At 41.7% G+C, this 14,014-nt stretch overlaps 1 protein-coding gene across 1 annotated transcript in view; it reads left to right on the top strand.

Annotated features, from left to right (window-relative positions):
* The window catches only part of NTF3 (neurotrophin 3), a gene marked incomplete at its 3' end in the record, with an annotated part of 46,067 nt that extends 38,062 nt beyond the window's left edge, over nt 1-8,005 (top strand). The window contains exon 2 of the mRNA XM_082280986.1: nt 7,211-8,005. Within this exon, the coding sequence (XP_082137112.1) occupies nt 7,211-8,005 (795 nt within the window). The remainder of the gene's footprint in view (nt 1-7,210) is intronic.
* Between the last annotated feature and the right edge of the window lie 6,009 nt (nt 8,006-14,014).

Here is a 14,014-nt window from a genome sequence, read left to right as displayed (position 1 = left end):
TCTTCTGCTTTTTGGAAAATTAGCACAGGTCCAGGCAAGTCAAGCTGTTTATTCAGCTATGAACATGACCCTTAGATTTCTTTGTACTTTGGGCAGTTTTCAGAGTTAAGCAGTGAATAATATGAAGAAATACTTCCGCTTTTGTGGAAATTATTTACCCCACTACAGATTTATCTCTTTGTTGTGACTAAGATGGGGCTGACTGCTCACCTGGGATAGCATTGGCTTTATTTCCCTGAATTTCATGCTTTTCGTTGATTGATCAAACTTTCAAACAGCACTGCAGGTGGGCTTCCCTGATCCAGCCAGTACAACATGAAAACCCCAACCTGTCTGACCTTGCAAATATCAGCTGATTTCTGTGTATTCCAATTTCAGGTCTTTTAAAATGGGAACAATGACAGTACTCCTACTTTGTCAGTAATAACCAAGATAAATACTTATGGATTGCTCCAATATCAGTAATGTGAGAACCACAGAGTGCCCTGGGTTGGAAGAGACATTAAAGATCCTCCAGTCCCAACCCCTGCTGTGGGCAGGGACACCTTCCACTAAACCAGGTTGTCCAGAGCCCTATCCTTCAACACTGCCACGGATGGGGCAGCCACAGCTTCTCTGGACAACCTGTGCCAGGGCCTCAGCACCCTCACAGGGAAGAATGTCTCTCTAATATCCCATCTAAACCCACCCTCTGTCAGTGTGAAGCCATTGCCCCTTGTCCTGTCACACCAGGCCCTTGCCAAGAGCCTCTCTCCATCTTTCCTGTAGCCATTTCAGGCACTGGAAGGCCACAGTGAGGTCACCCCAAAGCCTTTTCTTTTCCAGGCTGAACAAGCCCAATTCTCCCAGCCTTTGTTCTCTCAGTAGAGGAAAATCAGCCAGCTACATGCAGAAGAACCCAAAGGATGTCAGGGTATATACCTAGAGTAATAAAACCCTGTGACTATTCCATAGAGTTCCTTCCTCTGCAGATATAGAAAGTAACAAACAGACATTTTGATTTGACAAATCTCTGCCAACACAGGAGGGAAATTGGGATCTCAGCCTTCAAACCCCTTGTTCTGACCACCTCAATACACAGATTAATCAGTCAAGAGCTTAATGCAAAATGATACCACGGCAATCAGGGCATAGACAGACAGGTGTAAACACGTAACTGTGTCACAAAAATGTCACTGAGGGAAGGAATGGGAACAGAAAAGGACCTTGCTGTGACTGAGAAAAGCCTGCCTACTCCTATAGCTGATTCTAGCCCTGGGGATGTAGCTGGGACTGCTGATATGGTACTGGACATTATGAATAGTCCAGTTCCCCAGTGGGATTGTGAGAGGATGCTGGGGAGTGCCAAATGTCTCTGGGGAGCTCTCAAGTGCCCTGGTGTCGGTGGCGGGGGAGGGAGGTGTAGGGCCAAAACCTGACAGAATTAACTGCGCACAAGGTGTGAGAAGCAGCTGCTGTTCCAAAGAGTGAGGTAAGCACAGAGGAACTGCTCCTGACCTTTCTCTTGGAGTCAGGCAAGTATGTGTACAGCAGCCTCATCTTGATCTCCAAAAAAAATACAGATATATCTGTTCAAGGATCAAATGTAGACACACACCTGCCATTGCAATCACCTGGATGACTCTACACAGCTCATCTGACTGTTCAGAGCACAGCGTGCTCCTTGCAGCAGATGTGTTATCACAAAACTGGCCTTCAGGAAGATGTTTCATATGTTGGGAAAACTTCCCCCAACAAACAGTAGGGTCATGGTCACCCCCACACTGTTGTGGGTTGGTCCAAAGTGCAGAGGAGTTTTACATGCTCAGGTGAGCAGTTGTCCTGCTGTGCTTTGCTCAGCCAGTCATTTGAAGAGGAAAAGGAAATGACAGTGACTCTGTGGGCTGAACTCCATTTCTATAAGAAATTAGGTATATACCATTCACTGGAGGCTACTGGGGCTCAGATGTGTCTTCTCTTTTGAAAATAGCCTTGAGTAAATTGATTAATACACCTCTGAGCTGCTGCAGAGATGAACAAACTTCGGTGGGCTCCCCCTCAGATGTGTGGCTGCGCTTCCCTGACCGTATGCCAGAGGAATGGATTAGTTTCAAAACCCCTCCCTCCATGTTCCAGTTTGGTTGGCCCTCAGGAAGGGAGGGTTAACACTTAGGGCTGCCATCACGTGGTCCCACTTCATTTTGTCTCTGAATTTTTCAGCTTTTAAGAGGACCCATCTCTTGCGAAATCTTTAGCTTCGATCTGTATGTGTTGAAATTTCCGTATCCTGAGAAGTGGAAGTGTTCAGGAGGGTCACAGTGTCTTCAGGCACATTCAGCATTCTGCAGCAATCTACCTTCATAAATCCATATTGTACAAACAGTCCATCACTGTTCTGAAATGCAGTGCTAATTTTCAGATGCAGTCATTTCACGTTCCCATATTTTTGAACATTCAGAATGCTTTCCTTGTTCTGTACCTTTCCCATGTCCCCCAAAGCACAGAGGACGAGGGCTGCATTTCTTCCCAATATAATTATTAGGGAGAGGGAGTCAACGGGGCAATCCATGACTTGGGAGGTTGTGAAAGCAGTGCTCAGCAAACAATGACAATAATTACACTGTCCTCTTTGGTAAAAGCCTGGAAAAGCTGTCAGCCACCACAAAGGATCATTAGCTGCTCGGTCTGAAGAACAGAAGCTGCTCCTAAATTTTCTAGAAAGTGCCAAACACTTCAAGCTGACTTACATAAATCATGTGGGGTATTACAATGCTGAATGTAAAACTCAGCAGTCACTCTTCCTTCTATTCCAGTTCCTCTTAGCAATGGCTTACAAGTAAATACTTGGGCACTCTCTCACAGTACTAGGATTTCATGCGTTCTGCAGAACATTTTAAATGATGTTTCGCTCCTTCCCTGTGTAGAATGTTCAGCTACTGACCAAAATAAAGCAATACACATAATTTTTAAATCACTACAAATAAAACTAAACAAAAATTTTCACTACTACATAAAGTGGTGAGTCTGAAAAGGGCAGAAAGTGATTTGCCAGAGTTTGTTAGGGATTGAATTTATCAAAGGAAGGAAGAGGTAAGCTTATTTACTTCTCCTAAATTTAGACCTTTCCTGAGCCACCTAGCTCAGATAGCATTAATACCCTGCTAAAACTGCAGTGATAGGCAGGAATACAAACCATTAAAATAGAGTAAATCTAAGCCGCAGCTGGGAGATCAACCAGCTTTGCAATGCATGAGCTTTTCTTTTCTGTGCTGTGTGCTTTTCCCCTCTGTGCCACAAATGTCAATGATTCCCAAGTCAAACTTGCTTAGTGCAAACTAGCCACAAACACAGCCAAAATGAACTTTTGTCAGGAATTTACATGTGGAAAATTCCAAGAAGAGCCATGAAGAACAACAAAAATATCTCGCTAACATCAGCTAACCAAGAAAAATTTCAGTTTGGACAAAATTTTTTTACCTGAAATGAATCATCTAAATTTAAAAAAAAAAAAAAAAAAGAAGGAAAAAGTCATGTGATTGATTGAATTCTTGGGGGAATTTTTATACCATTCTCCAAAAGGCCAAAAAACAGAGCTGCTTGTGCTGAAGTAGTTACTGTTTACATCCACACAATCCTGTGCCCCCAGGAACCTGGAATTTGAGTCAGTCTTCCCTCAGACAGGACACGTGTGTTGAAATCTTTCCTCCAATCCAAGTCCCCTCTACAGATAATTTACTCACTGGGCTGCGCTAAGTAAGCACTTGTTCTGCTTTGTGAATTGCATTGTGGAACTTCTGGAGGCATGGCCAGAAACACCAGAATTATTTGCTTTGAAAATATGAAAAGATAAACATTTTAATGTTTTACATGTTCCTCTCCTTTTTACGGATTTAACAACACGCACGCCAAATAAATTTCAAATTATCCGCAGTTCAGACAGGCACAACATTCCATTTTGGGCAAAGAGCCATTCATCAAATGCAATACTCCCCAGACCTGCAAACAAATATACTTTTAATGTGTCTTGTAACCAGATTTCAGCCAAGGCCATAAACCAGTTGCAGTTTCCCAAAAACATCCGTTTCTCCTACCTAGAACAGTGCCTTAGACACACTCTGAGGTTCTGGACTTTATGGAGAGCCTGAGAATTTTTGGTCATGGACTGGAACTTCTGAACAGCACTTATGAACTTCCTAGGTTGGAGGAACTCCCTGAAAACTGTAATCTCACCAAGCCATTGTGTTTTCACTCTAAGTTTTGCACCCAGAAAAATATAAAGATTTGTTCTGAAACCTTTTTACTTTTGCAGCAAATAATTTGTGAAGCATAAATCAAACTACAGCTTGAAATTCAAAGTTAACATCTTTCCCACCAAATCCATAAGACATTTCACAGGAAGTTCAGGAAAATACTTCTCATCATTTTTCCCATTAATGGGGTTCCTCCACAGAGAAGAAAAATAGCTCATTTTAGCTGCTCCAACTCTCAGGTCCCCAGCCCTTCCTTTTTTGCATGCAGCACGACATTAGAGCCTGCAGGAACTCCAGCCTTACTTTTCCCACCTCATCACCTGCTCCAACTTGTGTATTTTGCTAGTGCCACTTAGTTTTGAGACTGAGCAGAGCAGTGATTGCATGCAGCTGCATGTTGGCATGAATAATGCTTCTGGCTTTTGAGCTGAGCCTTGTCAGAGCTTTGCTCACCATCCTGTGGGCTCGTGTGTTACCCCGTGTGTGGATTCCGGGTGCTGCGAGAAATCTGCTCAATGACATCTGTTTAATAATATTTTTACTGTTTTTAAAAGCAAATCCTATGCTGAGGGAAGGCAAAATTGCACGGCAATTTTTTATCCAGAAGGGTCTGGGCTCTGAGATCCATCTACATTAAGTTAGTATTTATTTAGGTATGACAGTAATTGTATGGTAACTGAACATCTTCGATTTTTTTTCCCCCCCAAAAGCAAAACATTGCTGCAAGCAACAGTCTAGATTTAGGTGAACTCATACTGTGACAAACTGAGAATGGAGAAAACACATTTCTTGTCCATAAAAGGACAGCTCACACATCCACAGAGGGTAGCTCTAATTTTGCTGCAGTTCCAAACTATGAAGTGGGGACTCAATCTTGCAAAAAGGAGTTTTGTTTAGAGTGGATAGAAGGTTGTACGGTAAAAGATTTTTTCTTTTTTTCCTTTGCCTTCTTAAACAGAAAATGGTGATTTTTTTTTTAAGTGGAAAATTTTCTGTTCAGGAGGTCTGATATTTCCACTGTTTCTCCTGGGAAAAACACAGAGTACTCACAGTGTCGAAGGAGGGGATCCTTCCCCTCATCTCAGCACTGGTGAGGCACATCTTGAGTGCTGTGTCCAGTTCTGGGCTCCTTAGTACAGGAGTGAGTCCATGAAAATTATTAAGGATTGGGGTAACTGTGCTAGGAGGAGAAGCTGAGAGAGCTGGGACTGTTCATACTGCAGAAGAGAAGTCCCAGGGGGATTTTACTGAAGTGTAGAAATACCTCACAGTAGGGAGTAATAAAGATGGAGCCAGGCTCTACTCGGAGTTGTCCATGAAAGGACAAGAGGCAATGGGAACAAACTGAGGTTTGGGAAATACTGCTGGTACATGAATTTTTTATTCTTTTTTAAGTTTAAAGGTGGTCAAACACCAGCACAGGTTGTCTAGAGCGTTGTGGAGTCTCCATCCATGGAGATATTCTAAACCTGAGTAGGCAGAGCTCTGCAAGCTACCCTGGCTGATTCTTCTGTGAGCAGTGAGATAGGCCTAGATGATGTCCTAAGGATCCTTCCAACTCCATCTGTCCCACGGTCTGTGACTCTGTGCCTTTATCCCAGAGTGCTAGAGGTCTCTGACACTTGCTGGATGTGTTTGCAGAGCAGGAAAATCAAATCCAAGGCTTTCCTGAATCACCTGAAGCAGTACTACAGTCAGGGTTTATCACAGACTATGAGGGTGCTCTAAGATGAGTTTTGTAATTTCTCCTTCAATCCTCTACTTGTGCAGCAAGTTTATAAACAGGTATGCTGTGAAGTGAATGGTCTGCTTCCATCACTTAATGTTTTACACTGATAATTGATTTCATTTAAATATAAATGCAAATACCAAACGTATAGGTGTCCAAATACACAAGGAGAAGAAACACCTCCCTGGACAGTTGCTCATGGCTCTCAGCTACACAAACGAAATGACAGAAAGGCTTAAAAAGAAGTGACAAATGAGGCTTCTAGAAGATGGGCCGGAGGTAGAATTAGAAAGAGACCACAGGAGTCCACATAGCAAAGTATGAAGTGCAGCAAAGTATGAAGAAGCAGCACACTTTTAGGAATGGTTTTCAAAATACTGAATCTTTGAAAAAGGTTTTTCCATTTTAGGGGGTGGTGAGGAGAGAGATGTCCTCAATCTATCCTTGAATATTTTTAATTGGTGTCAGTTTTGTTTCACCTTATATAAATGTAATGAAGTAACTTCTTTAAAAACCACCAAAAAAACAGTCCCCAATCCTGAAAACAACCCCTACAACACGGTCTGGGGGTCCATCTGCATTCCCCCACATGTATCATAGAGGCCTAATCACCACTCTCTGACCTGACTGCATCATTTTCCTTCCAGAGCTCTTTCCCTTACCAAAGAGAGAAAGAGAACAAAAGCACTATTGAAACACTGGATTTATTTCCTTCTTATGGTAACATTAAACACAAGACATTTGATAAATAAGAATTTGATGGATCTGAGAGATCTCAGCACACAAAACCTGACAACATTCAGCAACGTCAGAACTTTTTCATCTTACACCATGATACAGTTTTCTACTCTGCATGATCCTGCAATTTTGAAACTAAACTTCTCTGTGGAATGAACTCTGTGGAAGTAACTTGGCCTCTCTCTGCTGCCAAGCCCTGGCCAGACTATACCAAGAACTACCTACCTCTGCAGAGAAATAGCTTAACTGATATATGTACCACTATGCATGGAAAGAGGAAAGGCAAGGCCTAAAATATAGATGAAATATTGAAAAAAATTCAGAAGAGAGTTGCACTCATTAAGTGTAACAAATAGTATCTGCAAAGAAACACACAGCCTGTGTTTCTATATCTCTATATATGTATCTTTAAAGACACAGATGTTACTAAAAAGAATCCCAATTTTTATGTTTTCAGCCTCTAGCAAACCTCCCTCTTGGATTGTTTTAACGTTGACTTTCTGCTTCTTTGCAGATCTTACAGGTGAACAAGGTGATGTCCATCTTGTTTTATGTGATATTTCTCGCTTACCTTCGTGGCATCCAGTCTTCCAACATGGATCAAAGGAGCTTGCCAGAAGATTCGATAAATTCTCTTATTATTAAACTCATTCAGGCAGACATTTTAAAAAACAAGCTTTCTAAGCAGATGGTAGACATTAAGGAAAACTATCAAAACACGGTGCAGAAAACAGACACTCAGCAAGACATGGACGGAGAGGAAAATGTGAAATCAGACTTCCAGCCAGTTATCTCAGTGGATACAGATCTCTTAAGGCAGCAGAGACGCTACAACTCGCCCCGAGTGCTCCTGAGTGACAACACGCCGCTGGAGCCGCCGCCGCTGTACCTCATGGAGGATTACATCGGGAATTCCGTGGTGGTGAACAGAACCTCCCGGCGGAAGAGGTACGCGGAGCACAAGGGCCACCGGGGGGAATACTCCGTTTGTGACAGTGAAAGTTTGTGGGTCACGGACAAATCCTCTGCCATCGACATTAGGGGACACCAGGTGACTGTTCTGGGAGAAATTAAAACAGGCAACTCTCCGGTTAAGCAATACTTTTACGAAACGAGGTGTAAAGAGGCCAAGCCTGTAAAAAACGGCTGCCGTGGCATTGATGACAAGCACTGGAACTCCCAATGCAAGACATCCCAAACTTATGTCAGAGCACTGACTTCAGAAAACAACAAACTGGTGGGCTGGAGGTGGATAAGGATAGACACCTCATGCGTGTGCGCCTTGTCCAGGAAAATAGGAAGAACATAGATCTGCATCTCTTTGCTATATAAATTATTACTTTAAATTATATGATATGCATGTAGCATATAAATGTTTATATTGTTTTATATATATTATAAGTTGACCTTATTTATTAAACTTCAGCAAATCTACAGTATATAAGCTTTCTCTCTCAATAAACAAGAGCAAAGGGTGTGTGCCTCTGCTGTGGCCAACTCCGGGGGTTTTTTTTAAGACTATGTTTGTGACACTGCTTGTTGGCAGCATACCGTAACCTTCCTGTAAAATCTGTGTAAAATCAGTATTTTTCATTCAGTATTGTCAAACCAGTGACTGTCATTTAGTAAACTTGTTAAAAATCAGTTCAATGCCAAGAGTTGTGTACATATTTATATTTCCTGCTCTATATGTTCATATTTAATTAGATCCACAGCATTGACTCCTCACCACCAAAAAGAAAAATGGACCAAAATACGTGTTGTAGCCTGCAGATGATGTCAAATTTACAGGCATCAGGTAGCCCTAAAATAAAGTTTCTGTGTATTATGCCAGCTCTGCTGGTGAAATGACCATTTTCCCTCTGTTAGCATTTCAGAATGGCTGCTAGTAATCCAGGATCATCCTTTTGTGTTTTGGAAGCACATTTGTTTTGCAACTGTTTCTAATGCTGCCAGCGCATCACTGAAAAAATATGAAAAAAATCTGAAATATTTGTAGCCAAAACTTACTGAAGCCAAGAACTGATCTAAAATGATCATTAATATAATACATAAAAGATGGTTTGTTGTGATCAGCCTCTTCCTCCTCACAAAAATCAATTATCTTCTGCTTGCATTGTTGGATCATTCCTCTCTGAGTTTTTAAATTAGAAACAAAGCTGGTGGTGTCTTAACCTTAAAAGAGCCCTTGGCTTTCAAATTGTAGTAAAGAAAGATACGATATCCTGGTGTGGATATCAAAGCCACATGCCCATATGAAGGCTTCCTTCTCCTCAGCAATCTATTCTCCATCTTTCCCAGGGGGAAAAATGTGTTGAACTGCTCAAGAAATCTGGTACCTTTCACAGGAACATGAAATGAATGGTGGCTAAAATCCATGAAGTCAGTAGTTATCCTGAAGTTCCTCAATTAAGCTGATGAGTTGTTGCTTAGGACAGACAAATGTGCTAGCATGTATTTACCTCAAACTCTTCTTTGGATTGTCGTGTAGCTCCACTGGGGACAGGAATAAAGACACTACTTGAAGAGATGGCCCATTACACATTAGCTGTGCAATGCCCTGGATGGGATCCCACTCCCATGAAGTAAATGAGAGTTCATGGCTAGGAACAGAATTCAGATTGGGCTGCAGATTATCTGTGTCCAGAGAGACCCAACCCACAGCCAGGGCTGGAAAGTACCAGCTATTTGAAAAGTTTTACTCTCAGTTATTTTCTGAGGGTTTTACAGCTACAGCTTTCACTGCCGTAGCGTGTTCAGCATCACGAATGAAAATGAGATCAGAGCCTCAAACACAAGGTTGCAGGATACCTTTGCTTGTAGAGCTTTCACTCCTGGAAAACCAGTTTCAAACATGCAACAGTTCATGATAGACAGCAAGCTGTGAGGTCTCCCCTAATCCCTTACAGAGAGTGCTGCACAGCATAAAATCACCAGGGAGCGGGACAGGTTGCCTTGAGGCCAAGCTCTGGAATAGCTGTGTCTTGGAAAGCCAGGTTGGAGCTCGTGGGTATTTTCTTCAGAGGAGGCCAGAAGCAAAGCTTTTGAGAATCATCTCAACTTTCAGCATGAGGCCAGGGTATTTACCTCACAGGAAATATCATCACCTCGCAGCACTAAATCCTAGCTTTGCTTCGAGCAATAGCAACTTCAGAGGTTCAATACCAAGGCAGTCATTAAAACGAGAGGATGTAATGTAACAAGGAACTCGGTATCTGATAGATCTGATTAGAATATTTCTCATTTCTTGGCAAATATTTAAAAAAAACCCAACCCCACAGAGATTTTACTTCTTTTCCTGGTAGGAAAGTTTAAGTTTTAACTAATCTTTTTGGCTTGGGGGAATAAGCATATTTTTCAGAGTTCTGTCCTGCTGGATTTTTTCTTGTAAATTAAAAGCTTGGTTTTACACCCTGACTTTCCAAATAAAGATCATTTGCAGATGCTGGGATCAACTGAGGGCTGATATTGTCATGGATCACTAACTTTAGAGATCTCCTTTTTTCAGTGTGCCACATAGGTCAATCTCCATGTGAGAAGAGGAGGTAAGAAGACCAATTTAGCTTGGTGGAATCCCATTAATCAGAAACTACCTTGTTCCTGCAGTGTGGATGTCACTTTTGTTTACATCACTGTAAATCCAGAAAAAATCTACTGAACACAGGGAAGAAAATGTAGCTTTATAACAATGTTAACAACATCGGAGTTGATTCTAATGCCTTTATTTCTGCTCACTGAAAATCAAGGGAGGTTCATTCTTTAAAGGTTCAAAGAAAGCTATTTGTCATTTTCCACTGTAAATCCAGTAACAGGAACTGGTCTTTGACTCTTGACTTTAACAAGTATTTTACAAGCAGCCAGCAAAAATGTCTCAGACTAAATATGCCTGTCATCTGAAACACATGAGATGAGAACGGAGCATGGTGTGTACGGTTATTAGAACGGCTGCCTCTTTCCCACCCCAGGAAAACAATGAGCGGAAGTGTTACCCCCTGGATCTGATCCAGCTTCCACTAAAGTCAATGGGAAAAAAAAATCTCACCTTCTCCAGTGGAAGCTGGATCAGGCCCCAAGCAAAGAAAAACCTGCAGATGTCAACCAGAGAGCAAAGCAATCCCACACATCAGTAACGCGTTCCTGTAAATCCTGTGTACGCATAAGATGCTGTATAATTTTGTAACAAGTTTGTAAACAAAGCCTGTAATAAATTTGTTAAGGTCTAATTTTCTTTTCACTGTAGCTGGGGATGGTTTTATTGTCAACTTTGATCATGGCACAATGGATTTAAAATTCCTATCTGACTTCTATTTGGTTCATGTTAAATAATTAAGCAAAATATTCAGCTCTCAATGCCAGTTTAATTTAAGCATTCTAAAAATCACTTCCATTAGGCAGCTCAGATGCTCTGTCAATATTGTTTTGCCAATAGATCATTATAAACACACATTTTATTTAGATTTTCTCCCAAATGATTGAATGCTATTCTGAAATTGCCTGTCTGTGTCAAACTGTATTTTCTCCGCTTTTCTCCCCTAGTTTTTTCCAGTCCATTTAGTAACAGCAAGAAATGCTCCACCGAGGTTTTGGGAAACCATCTGCATTTATTTTATCACCTTTGAACATGTGTTCAGGAATGAAGTCTGTGCAGAGAGTTTACTGCTACCAAGAGATTTGTGCGGCTGCACCAGGAAGAAACTTTGACTGGACTTTACAGAGTGTGTGCTCAAAACCAGTCTGCTCATACTCTGTTATTTCAATTCTTTAGCAACCCGAGGCTTTTGCATTGTGTATCTGCAGACAATACCAAACAGGAAACGAGCCTGATTGGGAGTTTCAAAATTAAAAATTTCATGATAACGACCTGCTATTTCTGACCTCTCAGCGAATGTGTTTGCACAGTGAAGTCAAGCACAGGAACATTCATTTCATTTAATAGAAACATTGTGGCAAAAGCAATGGGATTCTGTGTTCTCCATGCTTGGTAAGCGTGTGTAATTCATCATGGATGTGGGGCAGGGGGAGGAGGAAGAGGAGGAGGATAGGATAATAAGCACTACAGCTTGTGAGAAGTAAAAGGCTGTGCTCTGGCTTGGAGCATTTTAAAGTGTGGAGGGGTTTGTTCTCTGAAATGCTTTGTCTGTATTTTGTTACAGCAGATGGCAGAATGACGAAGCAAGCACAGATGTGGTGCAAAAAACCCAAGCAATATGAGGATAACAAAAAACTTTCCCGGGAAAGTCAGCCACTCGCTACCACTGTGGGTCCCTGCGGTCCTGGGCAGGTGATTGCAGAGCTCAGCCATGACATCCCTAGTTTAATGATTTAACTAATCTCTGTGGGGAAAAGAAAAAAAGGAGTATTTCTTTTCCTGAAGCTCATTACATTCATGAGCTGGATAATTTTCTTTCTTTTCTTTTTTTTTTTTTTATCCCTTTGAGTTATTTTTTTGATTGTTTGCTTTTGGTAATCTCTAGTTGCTTTGGCACCTCTGATGAACAACAAGCGGTAATGCTTTGCATGAACATCCCCAAATATAGATTTCTCCTCTGTTTTAGGGCTGAGCTTTGAAGCCAGCGGCACCTGAAAGCCATACTTTCGCCACGGAACTGGCCTTTTGATGTCTTGACCTCATGTTTCCTGACATTTTGATCACAGGGTCCTATTTTGGAGCTCTTACCCACACAATTAGGTGAGATCATGACCAGGCTGATTGAGAAGTGGCTGTGTACACAACAGCCAAGGAGCAAAGAGAGAGTGAGGCAGTCCTGTGCTGTCTTTGCATCCACCTTCACACATCTGCTCTGATTTCAGTCTTGAGTTGCATGATCAAGGGCTGGTGACCAAGGGTTGCTTTCTGCATGTCCAAGGGTTCAGATGCCCAGGATATCCTAGAATGGTTTGGGTTGGGAATGACCTTAAAGATTATCTCATTCCAACCCCCCTGCCATGGGCAGGGACACCTTCCCCCAGATCAGGTTGCTCAGAGCCACATTCAACCTGTCCTTGAGCACTTCCAGGGATGATCTTTGGCAGGAGGACAATTTCTCAGCTCACAGAAACATGCCTTGTGTGAATCTGGGTATAACTTCTGTAAAAGGTTGCTGTGGTTGCAGTGTTGACGCTCTCCAAAATACAGCACATTGTCACTCTTCACCTGTGTCACAGAGAGCAGACAGAATCATTGATAGACCAGCTAATTCATCCAGGAGAGGCTGTTAAGGAGGCAGGTAGCACAGTCCTTTCCTCTAAGCAAAAATATTCCTGTGGATGGTGTGAGGAAAGCAAAGGAAGTGCTGAAAAATACAGGGAGTCGGAGCTGTTGGGTCGCAAACATCATGCAGAGATTTCGCAAAGTGAGGGAGAATTCAGCTGTTCAACTGTAACATCAGATGAAAGGCTCTTCACTGCCATGATAAGGGTTAAATAAATGCCATTAGATCATCTGTAGCAGTAATTCAAAAGCAAAATGAACCTCTATTAATTGGGGTTAATCCCCCTGTGTTGATGAGGAATTAACCACGCTCACCGAGCACAAATGATGAAGCTTTGCTCTCAATTACCCTCTGCAGCCCCTGTTTTCAGCACTCAGGGCTATGAAGCTGTTAAGTGAGGGCAAAATTTGGCTCAGATGGTACTAAACCCAAACTGAATGCACAAGGGGAAGCCCAAGTTGGAAGCATTATTCACCACAAAAAACAAGCCAAGTTTTTAACATGAGTTCATAAAAATTGCTCATTACTTTGTCTAGTTCCAGGGATTTAGGTTTTAAAATAAGTTTTGAACTGTCTGGTATGACCAGTACACATATATTTAGCAGCAATTTACAAAAGAAAAAACCCTGTAAATGGAAGTATGTGGCAAAATACTGTGTCTAGCACTGCAAATAACCTCTGTCGATTTTTATTTATGTTCTCAGTGTCTCAGAGAGGAATTTTAATATAAATCTTGGTTTTGCTTTACACACCATATTTTGTAAAGTAACCACCTCAACTTAGTGCTTGTAGAGGTTTGTGGTGTGCAGTCTTTGTGGATAATGAAGCAGAAATGTGGCTCTAAAGGTGCTGAGCAATGTGAGAGCTATAAGTCCCACACTTGTACAGCAGAGAGTGAAAACAAACATGTGAAAATGACAGAATCGGCTTCTCAGGCTCAGAGATTAAATATGTTTTAAAATATCAAATGACAGCTTTTGTCAAGTTATTACAAATATCTCAAGTCAGATTTGTATGTGACACAGCCGACTGCTCACACGGAGCATAATTTTTGTAATCTTTGTTATTGCACAAATCTACTCAGTGTGATTCCCATTAAATCCAGA

Source organism: Coloeus monedula, assembly GCF_965178545.1.
Source record: "Coloeus monedula genome assembly, chromosome: 4".
NCBI lineage: Eukaryota > Metazoa > Chordata > Aves > Passeriformes > Corvidae > Coloeus > Coloeus monedula.
The sequence above is the reverse complement of the archived record's forward strand: the minus strand, read 5'-3'. Positions and strand labels throughout refer to the sequence as shown.